This window comes from Lissotriton helveticus, chromosome 9 (assembly GCF_964261635.1).
Source record: "Lissotriton helveticus chromosome 9, aLisHel1.1, whole genome shotgun sequence".
Taxonomy (NCBI): Eukaryota; Metazoa; Chordata; class Amphibia; order Caudata; family Salamandridae; genus Lissotriton; species Lissotriton helveticus.
In genome coordinates, this window is record NC_136070.1 from 916,403,888 (window position 1) to 916,424,712 (window position 20,825).

A 20,825-nucleotide genomic window follows, 5' to 3' on the forward strand; every position below is an offset into this window, starting at 1 on the left:
CTTTATTTTTCATGGAATTTACATGTTTTTTTTATCCAGTCATGAGCATCGCGGATTTAAATTAGGGTTTTTAATCAGAATCTATATGATATTTTAAATAAGACCTGTATCTCTTTTGTTGGTAGTGAATGAATTGTGCTTTTATGGATACTTGTTTCCGAATAACGAGTGAATTGAATTGAATTGTAATGTCATGTCTAATTTCTTGCCAAATATATATTTTCCTAACAAAGGCCATGTCCCTGATTCTAGACTGAACCTTTGATCTGAATGTTGTGTTTTGAACCATGCATACCTTCTTATTACTGTTGTCTTAACAATTTGTCAAAACCCGCTTAGCAAAGAGGCCATTGCTGCATCAATCAATGAAGCAGAAGCCTGTTCTCGTTATCTGAGAATAGCCTTTGCTTCTGCTCTGTCTTCTGTAGGTAATTTGTCAGAGTAGGGAGCTAAGTCTCACCACTGCTGGCGATCATATCTTGCAAGTCACTGCTGACACATTTGTAATCTTAACAGTCCAATTTGCGTTTCTCTTGCTTTGGAGGAGCAGTCACCAGTACTGCAGAATTGCGAGACCGTCTTTGTACAGCCACAGAGACTACTGAATCAGCTTTTACCTGATTTAAGATGCATGCCGGAGAAGATTCTGGTGCCTTATATTTCTTCTCTATGCACTACAGAATCACAGTAGGAGTAACTAGCTTATTCATAACCAAAAGGCAACTTTCCCAGATAGGATTGAGAATTGATATCGCCATAGTAGATCTGTTACATTTTTCTTTACAAGCAAATAGGAAACAGGTCTTCTCCTAATTGGAAACTGGGAATCTAAATCTCTGCAACATCTTCTCAATAAGGGCATGAAATATGCCAATCTCATCTGGCATATAATCCCCTGAAAGAGGGTCCAGGCTTGTATTATCCTGTCGTACAAAGTGATCCGGCTCTGAATCTTTTCTTACAGTATTGTTATTGTCATTCACATCCTCACTGTCCGCATATCCCCCTGATAAATGCCATTCATATCCTCACTGTCGGCATATCCTCCTGAGCAATCATTGCTGTGGTAATTTTCCTAGTGGATGTCACTATATACTGACTACATGTCATCCTCAATATGGATTTCAACTATGTGCAACTTTGGTGAGGGCGTGGGAAACTATTTGGTAGCCTCAGGGACAGTAGCTATAAAGGCCCATTCACTAGTAGAATTGTGCAAGATCAGCTGCAAAACTAAGGGCCGAGGCATTAACTGAATGTCTTGTTCTGTGATTTAGTGGGGAATGGAAGGCAATTTGATAAATATAATGTACCATTATTAGTAACATGTTGAGTGTGTGTAAAGGCATATGGATGATAGACACAGCTAGAGAATGGTTTGGGTTCATTGTAGGGCATTTTGTTGAGTCAGTAGGCAAAGACAAATATCTCTTGTCCTGCGGAGACACCCATCTCTACTGCTCCTCGTCATCTTCAGTGTTCACATACTGAATGTGAAGATCAGCAGGCTGAGTTGTCTCTGGCCCGTCTGATTGAGTTTCATCCTTGCTGAAGAACGCCTAAACTCAATTTGATCCAATTAGGATTCTAATTCCTTGTCTTCTGCTTCCTGACCAAAGGAAGGATATTACAGTGGCTCGGCAGATGGAGGTGACAGCATTGGAGACACCAGCAAAGACTGAAGTGTTGTGACCGATGGTAATGTTGAAATAGGTAGAGCTGAGGACACCAGACACCACTGTAGCAATAGCTGATGGTGGCATATCCTTAGGTTTATTTCATCATCAACTTATCATCAACAAGATCATCAACGGCTGCTAATCTTTTATTCTGACTACATATGGTGCGGTCTCAGATAGCAGTCATTGATGGGTCAGGATCTCATGATGCAAACATTATTGATGAAGCTTTCTTTGATGGGAGCTTTCGTCTCAATGATAAGTCTGTAAGATGCTACGTCAATGATGAGAGCACAGATGAGGGCAGTGTCATCGCAGCAAATCTGGGATAGATGGCACTGAACATTTCGTTTTCTACTGGTGCTTCCTTTAGAGGCCTAGGGTCTCTGCCTGGCAACACTGAGCATTATGATGGCTGACCAGCAGTCTGCCTCTTAAGCGCAGGGTCAGACGGTCTTTGAGCTGACATGGAAATCTTTACCTTAGATTCTTTGAGGTGGGTTTAGGAGTCAATAGCTGCTTGCCTCAGATGGAAGTATCTGCCTTTCTTTCTAGGATAGCCATTGCTAGACTTTTTTCTCTCAATCTTTAAGGATCTTGGTTGAAAAACCCTTACAAATGTTGCACTTCTTAGGATCATGACCTGGGTGAAGACAATAAAGGCATATGGTGTGCGGAGTGCGGATCCTCTATATAGACCTTTCTGTTGCCGCAGGTCATACAAGTCTTGGAGGGAGACTTCTTCTCAGAGAACTCTGACATCTTGGTAATTCTCCAGAAATGTCCCCAAAAATAAATCAGTACACTATCCTTCAGTTGCAGAAATTAACAATTTGAAAAAAAAGTGTAAGTAGTGTGGAAAAAATCACTTGGAAATGTCAAATGGAGGAAAGCTCCAGAGGAATAAACATAACTGAATGTGCAGTAGAAAATCTGGAAGTTAACAGCTTCTGTCAGGGAAGGGATGACTGTGCTGCTCTCTGATTGGTCAATGTATGGATCATACAAGGAGGTGGACTGGTTCTGTATAGTCTATTGGCTTTTCAAATTTATGAAGTGTATGTTGTGTGTAGTACTGCATGTAGTACTGCACATTGCTTTGCTAACAATGAGTGCAGAGGGTTCCCGGCCTGATGACGAGGAATGATTCAAACATGTGAATCTATGAAAGATCCACTGCTGGAAAAAAATGTACAGATTTACTCTTCCCGGATGGTAAGACTGGATAGTATTATATGGCACCACTGATTTCCTCATACAAATTTGTCCATGAAATACCTTGAATAATTTGTGTGGGGGAACACTCCGCCCGTAAGTGCAATTTGAGCTGAACTCATAGTGTCCAATTGGTGTCAACTGTGTATCATCTAATGTCATGAATACCAGTAGGACTCAGGAACTCTAAGAAGCAGAAATCCAATCCCACCAATATGAAGCTATACTCAGGATTGATAATTTATTTAAAAAATCACAGAATTCAGATGAGAGGCAAAAAGATAGAGACTTACCTGCTGTACTTCACTGTTTCCACCATTCAGAATAGAGATACCCAGCTTTAGAGTGGAGGAGACCATGGCTCCTGTCTCACCTGAAAGGAACCAGAGCATACGTCAGTGGCAAACAAGGATGGCATGGAGTGATCTAAAGTTTAGAAAGTATTGGGGGATATTAGGCCACAATACATAGTATACAGCTTACAAAAGAAACACGATTGAGGATGTCACAGAGCCAATGTATTATATATGTAAGACACACACAGTGGGGTGAGGCCACAGAACGTATGAGTTACTTACCTTCTGTAACGATGTATCTGGTAGAGACGATTCTAGCCGCAGATTATTTCACATAGAATTAAACCCAGGCGTGAGACTGGATCTGGAAAATCTTTTGCGCAGCATCTCAGTGCGCCGGGGGGACAGCATCACGCGACTCCGCCCAGGCATTGTGCGCGCACGTGATGTCAGTGAGGTCACATAAGTCCCACCCTGGCGCGCCTACCTCAGTTTTCTTCGGAGAACTTTTCCGCGCCACAACGCGGAGCCATCAGACAAAACAGTGAGAGTATAGGAACAGTGTGCGAAGAACAGAAAAGGAATGGGTGAGGACAACACCATAAAGAGCAGTGCCAGGCAATGGAGTACCCAAAGTCAGGGAAAGAATAAAGAACAGAGCCCAGTCCTGGGCAGCAACCCTGCCAGTACAGAGATAGCCCCCCCTGGAGACAAAGGGCATATGCAAAAATGTCATGGCAACATGTGGCAGGACTACAACCCCAACCAAAAGCAACGAAGGGGAACCAGTGCGGGACAGACAAGGAACGACAAGACTCCAAAACAGCCCCAACACAGAGTGTGACAACCCCCACAAGGAACAAAGGGCAGAGGCACAGCCAAAAGACCCCAACTTAGAGGGCAGCAGAGGGCCCAGAACCCTAGTAATAAAGGGGGAGGGAGTGAGGGGAGGGGTGGGGTGGAAGGTAGGCCCCAACTTGGAGCAACCAGAGCATAAGGGCACAGAAGTACCCACACACCTATCCTCCAACGTGCCAAAAGGGGAGGAAAGGAACAATTAAACAGGACAAACATCTTGCCAGAAAGAGGGAAAGAACATACGCCTAGAAGACACAGCCACCCACAGAGAGGCAAGTGGAAAAGACCAAGCCAAAAGTTCTCGCAGAACGGGGAGGAAGGGCGGGCCTTGAAGTAATCTGCGGCTAGAATCGTCACTACCGGATATCGTTACCAAAGGTAAGTAACTCGTAAATTTGATAGAGACTACTAGCCACAGATTCCTTCACTAAGAAAAGATACTTTAGCCATACCCAAGGGGAAGGAGGGTCTGCGAGAGGACCCCACCCGCCTGGACATAACAGAGGGTCCCACAGGGGCCGAGACCCAAGACAGGATGAGGAGCCCGTCCCCCCAGGCAAGGGGAAACCCCGCCAGCAGAAGACCACCAACCCCAAAGGGGATGCGGAAAAAAGAAAGAAGAGGGGGCCGTCCTTTATCCAACAGAGGAAGCAAGGCAAGGCGAAAGGAGGCTAAGCACCCCACGCCCATACAAGGCAACAAACCTCCGCCCAAGGCCAAGGCTAGAAAGAGGAGCACCAAAGGAGAAGAGTAACCTAGAGACCCCAAGGAGAAGAGGCAGAGCAAAGGTAATCCCAGACAGAACGGCGCCGCCAGCAATAAACAGGCGGAAGCCTAAAAGCTTAACCTAAGGTCAACCAGGAAGATTGTTCCAACGGCCCGCAGGGACGGACTGCGCCCACAAAAAGGGACAAGACGTCAGGGACCAGCTCCTCCCACAGGAAGAAGAGGTAAAACCGGGTGCAAGGCCCACTGGAAGAAGCATTCAGAGCAAGCCAGACTCTAGCTGAAGAAGAAGAGGAGTCCGGACATGCCCCAGGGAGGTGTCCGCACAAGCGGCCTAAAAGGAAGTGAGACCGGACAGGATCATGACACCAGGCCACAGACAGCAGGCCAGACCAGGCAAAACAGTGCAGCGACCCCAGAGAAGAACACCCAGGGGCGGAACTCAAGCTAGTCCAAGACATCAGCAAGAAGATTGCATCTGCAATATACTATAACGCCACGGAGAGCAGAAGACGGCAGGCGACCGGAGCTCCCCAGCACATAACAGGGCTATACAACAGCCACCAGTACCCCACCTAGGGCAGGTTACGTCCCAAGACATGGGAACCTCTTAGGAAAACACTTCCGCAGCAGAGGACAACAGAAAAGACCTGTAGCAAAAACCCCGCAGAAGGCTTACCAAGCAGCCAGAGAGGACAAAAACAGGAGGCCCAATCTCAGGGCCAGCAAGGTGCCAAAAACAAACAGTGAAGAAGAAGGGCTGGCCAGCAGCCAACAGAACCACAGTCCCAACAAGGAGGACTCGAGTGGCCATGAAGCACACAGAACAGACAACCGGGGCGACCCGCCCCAATGGAAGAACACCTCCAAGAACCAGATCAACTTGCAGGTCACTGAGGGGGAGGAGAAGGAAGAGGAGGAGAAGGAGGACGAAGCCCTGCCAAGAACATCTGGATGGCCGAGTCCGCAGGGGCATGGAACAAAAGAACACCATTGAAGGGAAGGTCCACCAACCGTTCTCGAACGTTCTCGGGGAACACACTGTCCCGATGCCAGGCATGATGATGAAGGGCAACCGAAGAAGCCATGGCACGACCCAGCACCTCCGAGATGTCCAACGCGGACCGAAGAATAAACGCCGCCAGCTCCCGGCCATCCAACACATAGTGTCTTAAATCAACACAGACACCCTCCTGTGAAGCAGGAGACATAAGGGACTCTGCCGAGTCCCACAAACAGGAAGTGGCCCGAGCCAAAACACACAACGTGTTAAGGGCCCGCAGAGCCGCACTGGTCGATGCGAACATAGTGCGCCCCCAGGAGTCCAGCCAGCGGGCCTCCACGACGGGGGAGACAACACGGCGGCAGAGAAGAAAAGGCAGTCTACAAAAGGGGGCCTCTGGTAGAGGAGTGAAAGGGAGGACACACAGGATCACGCGGCGCCAGATGATGGCAATGTAGAAGGTGTTGGGGCACCAGGTCCCCCGTGGCAGGACAGACCCAAGTCCCCAAGAATGGAGTGAACCCTCGAAGGGAAGCAACAGCTCCCTGCCACCAGAACCCTGATGGAGAACCTCCAAAAGATGATCCACTGGGAAATGGGTAGCTGGGTCACCCATGTGCAAAATTCCCACAGCCGTGGAAACAGCGTGAGCGAAAGCCGCACCCGCCTCCGTAGGGCCCAGTGGAGGGGAAAGCAGCTCCTAGCTACAAGCTAAGGCGGCCATCCCCCAAGCCAACCGGAAGAGGCAAGGGCCAGGTCCGGAAAGAAGGAAGAGGGACAGAGGAGTGGGGAACCTGCGGCTCCTTTGGCGAAGACCGCGGCCGCGGAGACGGCAAGGAGCCGGCCTTAGACGACATCAGTGAAAAAAACAAAATGCGGCGGCCCGTCTCCAGCGAGGATGACACCAGCAAATGCCGAACATCGGGAGAAGAGAAAGCGTCCGAAGACGAATCAACGACCCGACGTCGGCCAACTGGCGCCGGGGGAGACGCCGGGACGACCTCCGACAGGGCGCACGGCCCAGGGGACTGGGGCTGGGCCGGAGCCAGGGCGGTGAGGGAACAGCGCCGGAAAGGCGTCGACCCGACCTCCAACGAGGCAGCTGCCTGCGTGGATGGTGCCGGGGAGGGACGAGGAGTCCCCCGCCAGCCTCGACCCCTGACTAGGCGAGAGGGGCCCTCCGCCGACCCCTGTGGCGCCGCCAGGGCCAGCAGCCGCCAATGCCGAAGCGGCATCACCTCGGCCTCGGACAAGACTGCCGCCTGTCCAGAAGACTGAGAGGGGCTCGAGGGTGCGCCCCGAGCCCCGGCGACCTCCTGTGACACCACAGGGACTCCCGCAGAAGATAGCGGTGAAGCAGAGGCGCCGTGGTCAGAAGGAGGGAACCCTAAGGGCCGCACCCCAACGGCACCACATCCTCCTAACCAGGATCCGAGCCAGTCGGTGCCAGGGCTGGAGCCGCCGACGACGCCACGGAGGGCCCCGCACACTGCAAGGGATCCGCTGACATCCCAGGAGGGGAAGGAGGAGGGGGAGAAGCCAACGAGGCACATGTCTCTATCTGGGGTCTAGTCGCCCCCACCCCGGGAAACGGCGGATAAGGGGACGGCACGCAGGGCCGCACCACCCACGGAGAGCCCACGCCCCCGACAGGCCGGGGGCGTGGGCTCTCCGCGGGTGGTGCGGCCATCTGCTGGCACGCCTCACAATCAGTGGAGTCGTGGTGTTCCCCCAAACACCACATGCAGATGGGGTGAGGGTCCGTCGCCGACATCAGGCGTCCACAAGACGAGCACGTCTTAAAGCCCAAAGGCATTTGCGCACTGTTCCCACACACACGCAATAGCATAACGGGAAAGGCCTAAACAGGCCCAGAGCACAAGCAGGATCCGCGCTACACACGGAAAAGAAAAAAAAAACTGATGTAGGCGCACCGGGGTGGGACTTATGTGACCTCGCTGACGTCACATACGCGGACAATGCCTGGGCGGAGTTGCGTGATGCCGTGCCCCCGGTGCGCAGGGATGCTGCACAAAAGATTTTCCAGATCCAGTCTCATGCTTGGGGATAATTCTACGTGAAGGAACCTGCGGCTAGTAGTTTCTATCAGATACAGAAGTTTAAATGAAAGAGTTGGAGGTGGCAACAGAGGACATGTAATCCTTGTTACAAAAATAATTTGCAGAGGAGTTTGCCGAAAACAGTTTTGACAGTTTAAAAAATAGCATAGGCAACAATAATATAGGATATATTATAGTACAGTTTATGAAGTAGAAGGGGCAAAGAACATCATACAATACCAAATAGTTTACAGCTCAAGATCATATTGAGTCATTGAAATGATAGAGGTGAAGTGGAAGACAAAGGATAAGTTGAGTGTCTGAGGGTACATATGCTGTGTTCCCCCAACTTATTTGCCAGGGTTTGGATCCCATAATGAGGAGACTATTCTACACATAATCTATGCCAAATGCAATGTTAATTGATTATATATGTGCTCTACTATTCAAACATTGGCTACTGAGGGTACCCAGCAGGGAATCAGCAGTTGAATCTAAAAAGGATCTAATACTGGAGAGCTGGGTGGTCTCTCAGCTACTAATTGGTCCATAGACGTTTGCCACAGGGAATCCAACCAATTTCCTCCTATATCTTTTTTCAACATTTAAACCATGTTAATAGAATACAATAAGTAGTGATATACAGATTCTAATACTATAAGCTACATATTGAAGTCTTCCAAAAAGATGTTTTGAAGAACTGCAACTAACACAAAACAGGCACACCCACATCCTTTATAGTCCAAGGAACAATGTTCACCAGTCTGCCATGAGGCGAAAGTGACCTGACTGACCATGGATTACCAGATCCAACACAGAGTTTTAGGCTTGGTTTAGAAAGCAATCAATAAGCAAGCCTCAAAATTCCTGCCTGATCTTATCCATTTCCACCAATAGACCAGACTCTTGCACTCCTGCTCTCACTTAAAACTGTTCACTTTAAAATGGCACATGTGCAACTTTGGAGGCAGACTGCTTAAAGTGACAGAGTGAAACTCTGAAAAAAATTCCCCAAAGAGTTAAGGCTTATAAATAACTTTACCCGTTTTTCATGAATTATAAGTTCTGCTTAAGCTACAGGCATACAGACTAAAGATAACAAGAGCATGGAAACTACAGCTGTCACTATCTTAAATATGCAACAAAAAACCTTACAACATGCCTGTTTTGGGTCTACATAAGCTACTATATGTGCTGCATAAAATATTGTTTGCTACTTGTCATTTTCTTTTATTTCAGTTTTAGTCTTGTATTAATTTTCGGCTGTTATAGAATTTTGCTTTTCAATTGTTGTTGTTTTGGTCCTAATAATGATATTATTTCAGTATGTCTTAGTGCACCTAGAAGCTAGGATTGTGCATTTCTCTGCATATTACAAATAATACACCAAATAAGAAAAAAATACATAGGGCGAGAAGCTGCTAAAGTCTAGCAAACACAAACGGTAATGGACATAAAAATTCAGAACTGAAACAAAAATTAGCAGAGCTTGGCATGTGTGTATTCTATCTAAAGGAATAAGTTACTTACCTCAGTTAACTTTATTTCTGTTAGAGACTATCAAGTCGCAGATTCCTCACCTTTTGAATATTCCCCAGGTTTAGACCTGGATTCGGAAACTTTTCAGCCGTACCTCTGCGTGCCTGAAGGTGGCGCCATGCATCTCTGCACTGATGCCGTTCCACTCCGAAATGATGTGCGGGACAAATATAAGCACCACTTCTGAGCGGTGACTTCACTTGCTTTCGAGACTGTCTGCGCCCCAGACGCAGTGCCCCAAGAGCAGATTGATAGGCTTGGGATTTTATTAATGGCTAGTGTTCAACCAAAGAACAGGAAGTATGGGAGGGTCGGTGAGGAATCTGTGGCTCAATAGTCTCTACCAGAAAAAGTGTTACTGAAGGTAAGTAATTTGCTCTTCTGATAGAGACCTCCAGGCGCAGATTTGGCACATTTTTAATAGGCACCAACGCGACACCTTTTGTAAGATGGGCCTGAGGACGGACTAATGCCAGAAAGTCCTGCAGGACTGAGTTGGCAAAATGCACCTCTCTGTGAACCTGATGGTCCAGCAATACTAGTTCATAAAGGTATGGAGGTATGAACAATAGTTACTTACCTGTAATCTGTGGTTCTCCAGTATTGGTGTCTTTCATAGATTCACATGCCTGAATCATTCCCCGTCGTCGGAGTGGGAGTCCCACGGTACATAAAAAAGCAATAATATGCCATAAATATGTAGTAATACTAATAGAAAATGAACCAGGAAGTAAAGCAGCCAATGCTACAGTAGGCAAAAAACTTCCACATCTATGACTCTCATAGTCATTATGTATAGTCCAAACTACAGCCAATCAGGCGCCAGCACCCACCAGAATGTTCTCCCCAGAGGCTCAGGCTCTCAGATTTTCTCGCACAGGAGTGAAACCCCATAATAGCCTAAAAAGCCTCTGAGGGGAGGTGGGCGGGTTGCATGTGAATCTATGAAAGACACCAATACTGGAGAACCACAGATTACAGGTAAGTAACTATTGTTCTTCTCCAGTATTAGGGGTGTCTTTCATAGATTCACATGCCTGAATCAGAGTAGCTAGCAGTACATATCTTTGCTGAACAGACGCCCATAACGCCAAGCTTGTCAGTTAGTAATGCAAATAACAATGCAAAGTGAAAATACACATATCGTATAGAGCATAACATAATGCAATCATGGAAATATGTGAAAACATAACATAAGAAGCGTCTGACAGCAGAAAACAAGGAGGTGGGAAACAGAGGCTCACCTTAATGAAACAGATTCCGTAGAACAGCTCGACCCACAGAAGTATCAGCCTCGCTGATTGACTCTAGACAGTAATGTCTGGTAAAGGTATGGCGACTCGCCCAAGTAGCCGCTTTGCAGATCTGCTGAAGAGGGACTCCAGCAAATAAGGCCGTAGATGAGGAGACCGCTCTTGTAGAGTGCGCTCGGGGCGCAGATGGTAAAGGTCTCCCAGCCTGTGCATGGCAAAAGGCAATGGCAGCAGATATCCATCTTGCAATAGTCTGTTTTGAAACTGCCTGCCCCTTACGAAATGCACCGTAGGTAATGAACAACTGGTCAGAAGTGCGTACAGTAGACGTTCATTGTAGATAGAATTTAAGACATCTTTTAATGTCAAGCGAGTGTAAAGCTCTTTCCGCAGGTGTTTGCGGGTCTGGAAAGAACGACTTAAGAACAACAGGTTCGTTCAGATGGAAATCCGAAGGTACTTTCGGAATGTATTTAGGATTTGTGCGAAGTATCACAGAATCGCTTGTGAATTGCAGGAAAGGATGATGCAGAGTGAAAGCTTGGATATCACTAACCCTCCTGGCGGATGTTAAGGCTAAGAGCAGTGATACTTTCCACGAAAGATACTTCAAGTCGGCTTTATGGATGGGCTCGAATGGGTGACGCATGAGTTGACCTAGGACCACATTCAGATGCCACGAAGGAGGCGGACGGCGTACAGGAGGGAACATTCTAAAGAGGCCTTTAAAGAACTGTTGGATAATTCTTGCTGAGTACAGAGAATTGGACCCATCCTGTCGATATCTGGATATTGCAGCCAGAAACACCTTTAAAGTAGCATGAGAGAGACCTGTTCGTGCTAACTGCAAGAAAAAAGGAAGAATTTCCTCAGGTTTTGCTAAAAAAGGGTGAACCCCTGCTGAACGGCACCAGATACAGAAGCGTTTCCATTTCAGACTGTACGTCTTGATGGTAGCGGGCGCTCTAGCCTTGGCCAACACCTCTTTACAGTCTTCCGGGAAGTTCAGGTGTGCGAACTCACGGTGTTCAGGAGCCAGGCCGCTAATCTCAGCGATGCTGGGTCCGGATGGAAGACTTGACCTTCCTGAATACTGAGCAAGTTCGGGATTGGATGTAACTGAATTGGCTTGCTCTCTGACAGTAGGAGGAGCTCTGTAAACCAATACTGGCGCGGCCATCTGGGCGCAATCAGGATGAGTCGGCAAGGTTCCTTCTTCATCTTCCGCAGAACCTTGGGGACTAGTGGAATCGGTGGGAAAGCGTACGCAAACGTCCGAGACCAATTGATGGAGAACGCATTCCCCAGAGAATTCTTGTGGGGGTGCCAGCTTGCGATGCTCTGGCATTTGCTGTTGGTACTTGTCGCAAATAGATCTAGGTCTGGCCAACCCCAATGATGAAATATGTGTTCCACTGTCTCCTGGTGAAGCTCCCATTCATGGGTGGTGATCGTTGTTCTGCTGAGTGCGTCCGCTAGGACGTTTTCTGTCCCCGGAACATGCACTGCTTGCAAATGTACATTGTGGTGAAGAGCCCATGTCCATAAATCCTGCGCCTCTTGAGACAGGAGAAGAGATCGAGTTCCCCCTGCTTGTTGACGTAGTGCATGCTTGTTGTGTTGTCTGTTCGTATCAACACATTGGTGTCCTGAATGATGGCACAAAACGCCTTGAGTGCAAGAAAAATGGCTCTCAGTTCCAAACGGTTGATGTGCCACAGTTTCTGTTGTGCAGTCCATTTGCCGCTGATCGTGAGGCCTTGTAGATGAGCCCCCCAGCCCTCGAGGGATGCATCTGTAGTGATGGTTAGACTTGGTGCTTCTTGAAGGAACGCACAACCCTGACTCAGATGACACCTCTGTGTCCACCAAAGAAGAGACTTCTTCATGAGTGGCGTGATTTGAATGAGGTCCTCGAAAGTGCCCGAAACCTGCTGCCACTGCAAGGTTAGTTCCTCCTGAAGCGGCCTCATTCGAAGTCGGCAATTTGGAAGTAATGGAATACAAGCCGATGCCATCCCTAGAAAAGATTTGTATAGTCGGACTGAAACTGACTTTCTTTGCATGAGATCTTGTGCTAGCCGACTTATTTTCATTTGTCTTTCCTTGGAGTAGGTGGAGATGAGGTCTGTGGTAAAATCCTCTCAGAAGATTGGGGAAACTTGAGGATTGTCCCTTTTTTGGAAACAGAAGTGCTTTCCGTGCCCTTGGTTGTGGGGACAGTCTTAGATGTTGAAGGCTTATCCAGTCCCTTAGCAGGTGGTTGTTTTTTAGTCAGCTTAGCCTTAGGAGATGACATTCCTTCAGGCGCAGGCCTCTTCCTAGAGGCTGAAGTAGAACCAGAGGTAACGCTTCCTACCTCAGAAACAGGATTAGAAGAATCCTTTAGCCTTTTCAATCACAGAAGTAAACGACCCTCTCTATCCCTGAGAGTCTTTTGAGGCATGGTTCTGCAGATCTTACAGTCAGAGGCCTGGTGATCTGGGTACAGACAATAGATACACTTTTTATGTGGATCTTTTTCAAAAAGCCGAAGCTTACCACAGCAATCACAGGCTCTAAAGAGAGATTTCTTAGAAGACATCCTTAAAAGTAGAAACAAATGAAGTTAGAAGTAAGAAACTGAGCAGAGCTCAGGGAGACTCCCTTTCACACGACGTGCAGTAGAAAATCTGAGAGCCTGAGCCTCTGGGGAGAACATTCTGGTGGGTGCTGGCGCCTGATTGGCTGTAGTTTGGACTATACATAATGACTATGAGAGTCATAGATGTGGAAGTTTTTTGCCTACTGTAGCATTGGCTGCTTTACTTCCTGGTTCATTTTCTATTAGTATTACTACATATTTATGGCATATTATTGCTTTTTTATGTACCGTGGGACTCCCACTCCGACGACGGGGAATGATTCAGGCATGTGAATCTATGAAAGACACCCCTAATACTGGAGAATCCCACTTACTCACCTGGCAAATATCTAGAACATGGACTTTGCATGCCAATGCATTGATAGCAGCTTCGGCCCTTCTAGTAAGAGCATGTAACTGGTTTGGGCACAACCCAAGCTTCTTTGCTATTGAATGGCAGATCTGAATGCCAAGCTCTGGCCAGTAAGAGATGTTAGTCTTCTACACTAGCTTGCCTTTTTTCACTCCGGTGAACCCCACAAAGAGCTGATTGTCCACCTGGTGGTCTTTGGTACGATCTCTGTAGAAGCTCAGTGATCTTTTGGGGTCCAAGTGAAGAAGTCTCTTCTCCTCCTTAGGGGTGTGAGGCAGAGCATATAACCCTGAACAGGCGATGGTTTGACTGACGTGGTATAATTTTATAACTTTTGGCAGTAAGGGTGCCTGTGTCTGCAAAACCAGTTTGCCTGGAAAGAAGGAAGTGTATGACGGATTGACACAAAGAGCCTGAAAATCACACACATGTTGTGAAGAAACGATGGCAATGAGGAACATGGCATTGAAAGTAAGGAACCATAAAAGATACATGTGAAGCAGCTCGAACGGAGTGCACATCAGAAAAGTCAGGACCAGATTATGGGCTTTAATGGGGCATTACAAAAGAAGAAGGGGGAAATCTGTAGCAGTCCTTGCAAAAATCGCATCATAACCAGTGATTTAAAAATCGAGGGCTGATCCGGCCCCCCTAAGAAGGCCGAAAGATAACCTTTAACTGTGGCCAAAGCAAAGCCTTGCTGGGGAAGAGACACAACAAATAACAGAACAGTAAATAATCCGGTTTGGAGGAGGTCAATCTGGTGTGTGCTGCACAAAGTCACAAATTTGTCCCAACAACAGGCCTATACAGTTTGCATTGAGGGGCGACTGGTTGGCAATATGACCACACCTGGATGATGGATAGGAAGTTATCACCTGTCACCAATCAATCTCCACGCATTAAGATGAAGATTGCAAAGATCCAGGTGCAGCACCCTGCCCTGTTGCTGTGACAATAGGTCCTCCTATTGAGGCATACTGATTATAGGACATATGCTCAAGCCCAGGATTTCAGGATACCATACTCTCAGTGCTTCAGCCGGAGCCAATAGAATGACTTGGGCCAGGTCATTACTGATCTTCCTGAGAACTCAGGGCAGTAGCGGTATTGGCGGAAAGGCATACAGGAGTCCTGCCTTCCACTTGAGGTGAAACACGTCTCAGAATGAGATAAGCCTTGGAAACTACAAAGTGAAGAACGTCTGCCATTGCGCGTTCTTGGATGTGGCAAGTCAAGGCTTTCCCCATTCGTAGGAGAGACCTTGCGCCAACTGGGTGTGATGGCCATTTGTGTTCCACTAGGCATCGATGGCTGAGCTTGTTTGCCCTGGCATTCAACGACCCTGCCAGGTGGTTTATCACCGGGAAAATTGCTTGATGGCCCAGTCATTTCCTGAGGCGCAAGGACTCCTGACACAGGACCTGTGACCTCACCCCGCCTTGTTTGCTGCAGTACCACCTGGCAACAGTGTTGTCCGGGAGTACCTGTACCAGCCCCCTCTTTCTGGATGGCAGAAAGGTTTTTAACGTCCAGGGGATGCCCTTAGCTCCTGAAGGCTGATTTGGAGCTGGAACTCTGCCAGAGACCAAAGGCCTCTGATCTCCAACTCCCCCTGATGGCCGTCCCAACCCTGAAGCGATGCATTGGTCACCAATGTCAGCTCTTGGTGGGGAAGGGAGAAGGGTCTGTCAATGACCCAATTGCAGCCCAATAACTACCACTGCAGATCTTTTGCAGTTTCTTCCGAAATCTGAATGTGGAGACAAAGGTCCCCTGGACTCTAGCCCACTTGGACTTCAGATCCCACTGCACTATCCGCAAATGGCACCTGGCGTCCTCCTTCAGCAGGTTCCAGGAGGTCAGCAGTCCTGGCAGCCTCATAGGCGACCCAAATGAAATCCAGGACCGAGGCTGAAAGTTCAGAATCATAGCCTGAATGTCCTGGACTCTCTTTCCCAGAGGAAAGGCATGAAACCGAACTGTGTCCAGAATGGCTCTGGTACAGGAGAGCATCTGAGGAGTCAGGTGTGACTTTGGTTGACAGTGAACCCCCAAGATGACAGGAGGTTTGCCGTTGTCTGTAGGTGGTTGATGACTACTGGGCGAGCCGGCCTACAACAGATAATTGTCAGGCTAGGGGAAGAATGGCACCCCAGACTTCCAAAGGTATGCTGTCACCACCGCCATCACTTTCGTGGACACCCGAAGGGTGCCTTGTAGGACCAAATGAGAGAAGAGTGAACTGAAAATGCTCCTCTCCCACTACGAACCGCAGACAGTGCTGATGGGCTGGCAGGACAGGAATATGGAAATAGGCATCCTGCTGGTCCAACGCTAACATCCAGTCTCCAGGGTCGAGGACAGACAAGACATGGGCAAGGGTAAGCAGTTTGAACTTCTCCTTCTGGAGGAAGGCATTGAGAGGGCACAGATCTAGAATAGGTGGAAGACCTATGTCTTTCTTGGGCACCAGAAAGTCGTGGGAATATCAGCCACATCCTACTTCTGGCAACAACACACTCTCAAAAGCGCTTTTGACCAAAACGTCTGGCACTTCCTCCTGCAAAATTGAAAGATGGTCCTCAGTCAGTCACTGAAGGGACGGTAGAAAGTACGGAGGAAACGAGAGAAAGGATAAGGTGTACCCCGAGAACAAGCTGTAGAACCAACATGTCGCAGTGACAATTTGGAGTGGCTGTGTCCCTGCAAATCTACGCTAAAAACGTTTGGCAGGTGGGGCTGAAGGTGGTGCGGCAGGCTGGGTGGTGCGTTGACATTACCCATTGGGGCAGTAGGCACCACTGTCTTTACAGTGAAACTACTGTTTCCTGGTGGGGTTTGGATGGATTCGAGGTAAGGAACACCTCAGCCAAAGCTGTGAAAGGAACAGTGGAACTGGTGCGGTTGGCGAGGCAGGGCGGAAAGGCCCAGAGAGTGAGCAGTAGCCTTGGTCTCCTTAAAGTGCTCAAGAGAAAATTCAGCTTTTTCCCTGAACAGGCGAGCCCCATAAAAGGGAGTTACCATCAGGGAGGACTGGACATTGCCAAAGAACCCAGTTGTTTGCAGTGACACATGGTGGCAAATGGTACCGCTGGTGCCTATGGCCCATTCGATGGAATCGGTGGTGTCCAAGCCACAATGAATTGTGAATTTGGCAGCATCACAACTATCTTGAATTGCCTGATATATTACAGGGCAAAGGTCTTTGGGCACACCAGAGAAGAAGTGTGCTACTGAATCACAAAGGATGTTAGTAGCATGCCAACAAACAGCTGGCATTAACAGATAAGAGGGCAAAGCTAGTAGAAAAAACAGACACACATTTTTCCACTCGCATAGGTTCCCTATCAGGGTGAGTGGTGGGAAGCATGTCCAAGTTAGAGCGGCTGGTGGAAGCCTGCACCACTAGGCTTTTTGGCGAGGGATGTTGCGAAAGAAAAGCAGAGTCACCAGGACATTAGTTTTCACCTCCAAGGTGGGGAGCTGGAAGTCAAGAGCTTCAGCCACCGTATGCATCACCATGGTGTAGGAAATGCATTCCTCTGTGGCTGGTCCAGAGGAAGAAAAAAGACCTGTTTCTTGGGAGGTATCGAGGCCACTAGACTCCTGTAACTTCTTATTACTGTTGTCATCTTGGTAGTGTTGAGCGCACTCATCACTCGGGTCATGAGTGGGGGAAGCAGAGCCATGGGATGATTCAGGTGCAAAGTGGGTTGATGTCAGACTATCGTCAGAGAGGACAAACAGTGCCACTTCTTCAGGTGACGAAGTGTGCATCAGCGTTGACGTGCCCCGAACCGGTGTGGATCTTGCCGCTGACAGCAAAGTCGGAGGTAACACAAGTGTGGAGAGTCCAGCTGACCATAAGGGCAAACCCGCTGTTGGTGTCACAGGTGGAAGCCCTCTTGGCTCCTTGAGGCCCAAAGGATTACCAGAGGGAGTCTGAAGGAATCCAAAGAGCCAGAACATGGCTAGGTGGAACTCTTTGATCTGATGTGGTGTGGCGGAAGGCTCTAGAAGCTAGGATTGGGCAGGAACTAGCTGTGGGATCGGCTTTGAAGTCGTTCGACTTCAGGAGCGATATCAAGAATGGTGGCACCACCACTAGCTTGCTCAGGCGAATGCAGGTGGTGTGAGGGAGCAGAATCTCTGTTTGATTGTTTGTGTGTTGCTTACGCTTATCTGAGGACTTGGAGGACAACGAGGACCGACCTCTGGAGGGGCTCTGTTGATTCCTGGAATGGGACCGAGAGTGGGCCTTGGGCATGGAGTGCGATTTAGAATGCTACCAGCGGGGGGTCTTCTTATGCTTGGCAATGTAAAGATTCCCTTAGCATTCCCTGATGGAATTCAGGTTCATAGACAAGCAGTTACCGCAGGTCTTGGAGTCATGGCTTGACCCCATGCACCAAAGGCACACCTGATGGGGATCTGTCACAGACATTTGTTTATGACAGTCCTACAGGACTTGAAATTTGGTGTTTTAGGAGGTGACAGCCATTAAACACTAGACATGTAAAATATCGGTGTAAGCGTCTCAAATAAACGAGAGCGAGCTCTGTATCCAATATCTCATGGAGTAGGAAGAAAGGAACAGAATCAGCGTGCAAGAGTGGTGCCTTTGCAGCACGTCATTTCTGGAGCGGAATGGTGTTATTGCGAAGTCGCATGGCGCTACCTTCTGGTATGCAGAGGTAATGCTATAAAGTTTCTGGATTCAGCCTGACGCCTGGTGAATATTCAAAAGGTGAGGAATCTGCAGCTAGAAGTCTTCATCAGAAATTCACTTTCACTTTACTGACAACTGAGACTGAGATGAGGGTTGCTCAGCAGCTAGCAATAGAGCCTAGTGTGTTGATGCACTTACTTCAGAAATGTGCATGTCTCCATTTGCAGGCAGATTTCAAGTGAGTCTCATTCACCTCCCTTCCTTCAGGAGATACCATTGAAACCATTTACAGAAAAAACTGGATTTGGTCCCCTTTGTCTTAAGTTCTTTAGGGAACACCAGTATGTAGAGTCGTTTTAAGCTGGTTATTACATCAGTAGAAACAAGTATGATAATGCTACACAGAACAATATATATTTTCAAAAAATTTGAACTACACCTGGAACCAGAGATACACACTATGACTCACCTTTACAAGCACTGATCATCTGCAGCACCATCTCGGCAGCGCCGCGGTTGTGCAGGCGGGATTGCTGGTACAGCAACTTCTGTTTCTCCATCTCTTTTTCCTACATTTAAGAGGAAAGGGGAAAATCACAGGGGAAAAACTGACACAAAGGTAACCCATCAGCAAGGTATATGTACCATCAACACAAATTAAGCGTGGATACAAACCTCAAACGGAATCTCAGTCTCTTCTCCTTCTTCACCTTCCTCTCCACCTTCTTCAAGGTGACAGCTCTAATGATTGAAGAACAAACAAGGCTATATTAAAGTATGGTATTTCTTAAACAAATGCTGTACTATTAGTGAACTCTGTATACTCTCATAGATTCTTAACATGGTCATTCTTTGATTCAGGTCTTGTTAATTTAATCTGATACAGTTTTATAGCCACTGTGCTGCTGCTGGGAATCATAGTGCTGGAATAGTACATGGGATATGACATAGGATGCTATTGATGAGGGCCTCGCTGCTGGAATAAGACATATCAGGGGACTCAATACAGAGAAGGAATGGGAAGCTATTGAGGGGGATAGATTAACATTTGGGGAGGGGAGTTGTCCAACTAGTGCTATAGTAATGCTACTGCTTTCTTGGCAGTTTCCTTACACAGAACAAGAACAGTAACTGGGACAATGCTGGCCACTGTGTCACATACCTTTGCCATAATATCAGCGTAAGCCATGTAAAGGTAATCTTCATCCAGTTTGCTGTAAGAACCGAGAAATTGAGCCCATTAGAAATGAATCACTGCACTGTATATGCGCCACTGCAAAATCTTCCGCCTGTTGACTTTTACTGCTTCACAATCAGTGTCATAACAACTGTGGCAGAAGTGGATAAGGTCAGCTCTAAAATACAAGTACCACATTCACTATATACACATTGGTTCTCCAAGCCGGTTATGACCTGTGGAGTGTCACAGCTTCTGCACATAGAGGGATCTGGCAGGACAACTCTAAAGTTGGCATGACCACAACAGGGGCAATATTACAGCTATGCCAAAATTGAAGTCCACAATCAAGTTCTGAGCTAGGCTGCATCACAGTCCACAGTTTCTTTAAACAACTCTTCAAACTTCATATGAATAATTTATTTTAATTAATTCTGTGCATCTTAAAAAAAAATGATGTGCAACTTATAAGAAGACGTCCTAACTGAGTGTTTTGAAACACACATTTATATTAAAGCATTTGGAGCAGGTTTTAATGAAATAAGCACACGCTCCTCCAAACTAAACTAGTGAAACTTCTGTCTGCAATGGAAATGTTTGGAAAGTCATAATGCAGGTTTACTGAAAGGTGCTTTGATGCCTTGGGGAAGAGAGGGTGTAAACTGCACAAGTGTCATTTGACAACAGCAAGTATTTAATATTAAAATAAATAGTAAGTACTCCCTGAAAAGATTGTGTGTGATTTTTAAAGACTTGCATTCATTCATGGACTTCCGTGCCTTCTTGAATGATTCAGTACATATAATCTTTCTCAGTTAAGGGAATTCTTCAAATAATTTAAATCTAATCTGTGCACCTTTTGAAGGGTTGCAACATATAGGTTGTTTACAATTCTGTTCTATTTTTGTACAACATTTATAGAACAGTTCTTGGAGTTTTGGTGAATGCTGTGCTTTTCTTAATAAATATTTCTGATCTCATTTAAAATAATCAACCAATTCAAAATTGGGTGCATTTCAAGATATTGTGAGCACCCTTTAAAATAAAATTTGTACGTCTTACGATAACCCGTTTGAAAGAAATCTACACATTTAAAAGAATAAATCATTCATGCTTTAAAACACATCCTTTGTGCCTTCTCGGAGAGTATATGCACTACTACAAAGAACAGAATGCATTTTTAGAACTGTTATGCACACATTTCTAAGATTATGAAGTAATCTAACATTCTCTTCTAAACGATTTGGGGCACTGAATTGATTTTAACTATCTTAGAGTTCAGCCGATTTTTTAAATGATTCAGCAATGTTTCACTCAGATGCTGAGTACCTTTTTACATAGGAAAGAGATA

The 20,825-nt window shown here is 47.0% G+C and overlaps 1 protein-coding gene across 1 annotated transcript in view; it reads right to left on the bottom strand.

Annotated features, from left to right (window-relative positions):
* The window catches only part of RYR1 (ryanodine receptor 1), a 1,073,089-nt gene that overhangs the window by 221,833 nt on the left and 830,431 nt on the right, over window positions 1–20,825 (bottom strand). Inside the window, exons 77-80 of the mRNA XM_078661091.1 lie at window positions 19,460–19,511; window positions 18,973–19,038; window positions 18,767–18,866; window positions 3,188–3,267 (exon numbers count right to left, since the gene is read on the bottom strand). Coding sequence (XP_078517217.1) covers window positions 3,188–3,267; window positions 18,767–18,866; window positions 18,973–19,038; window positions 19,460–19,511 — 298 coding nt within the window. The remainder of the gene's footprint in view (window positions 1–3,187; window positions 3,268–18,766; window positions 18,867–18,972; window positions 19,039–19,459; window positions 19,512–20,825) is intronic.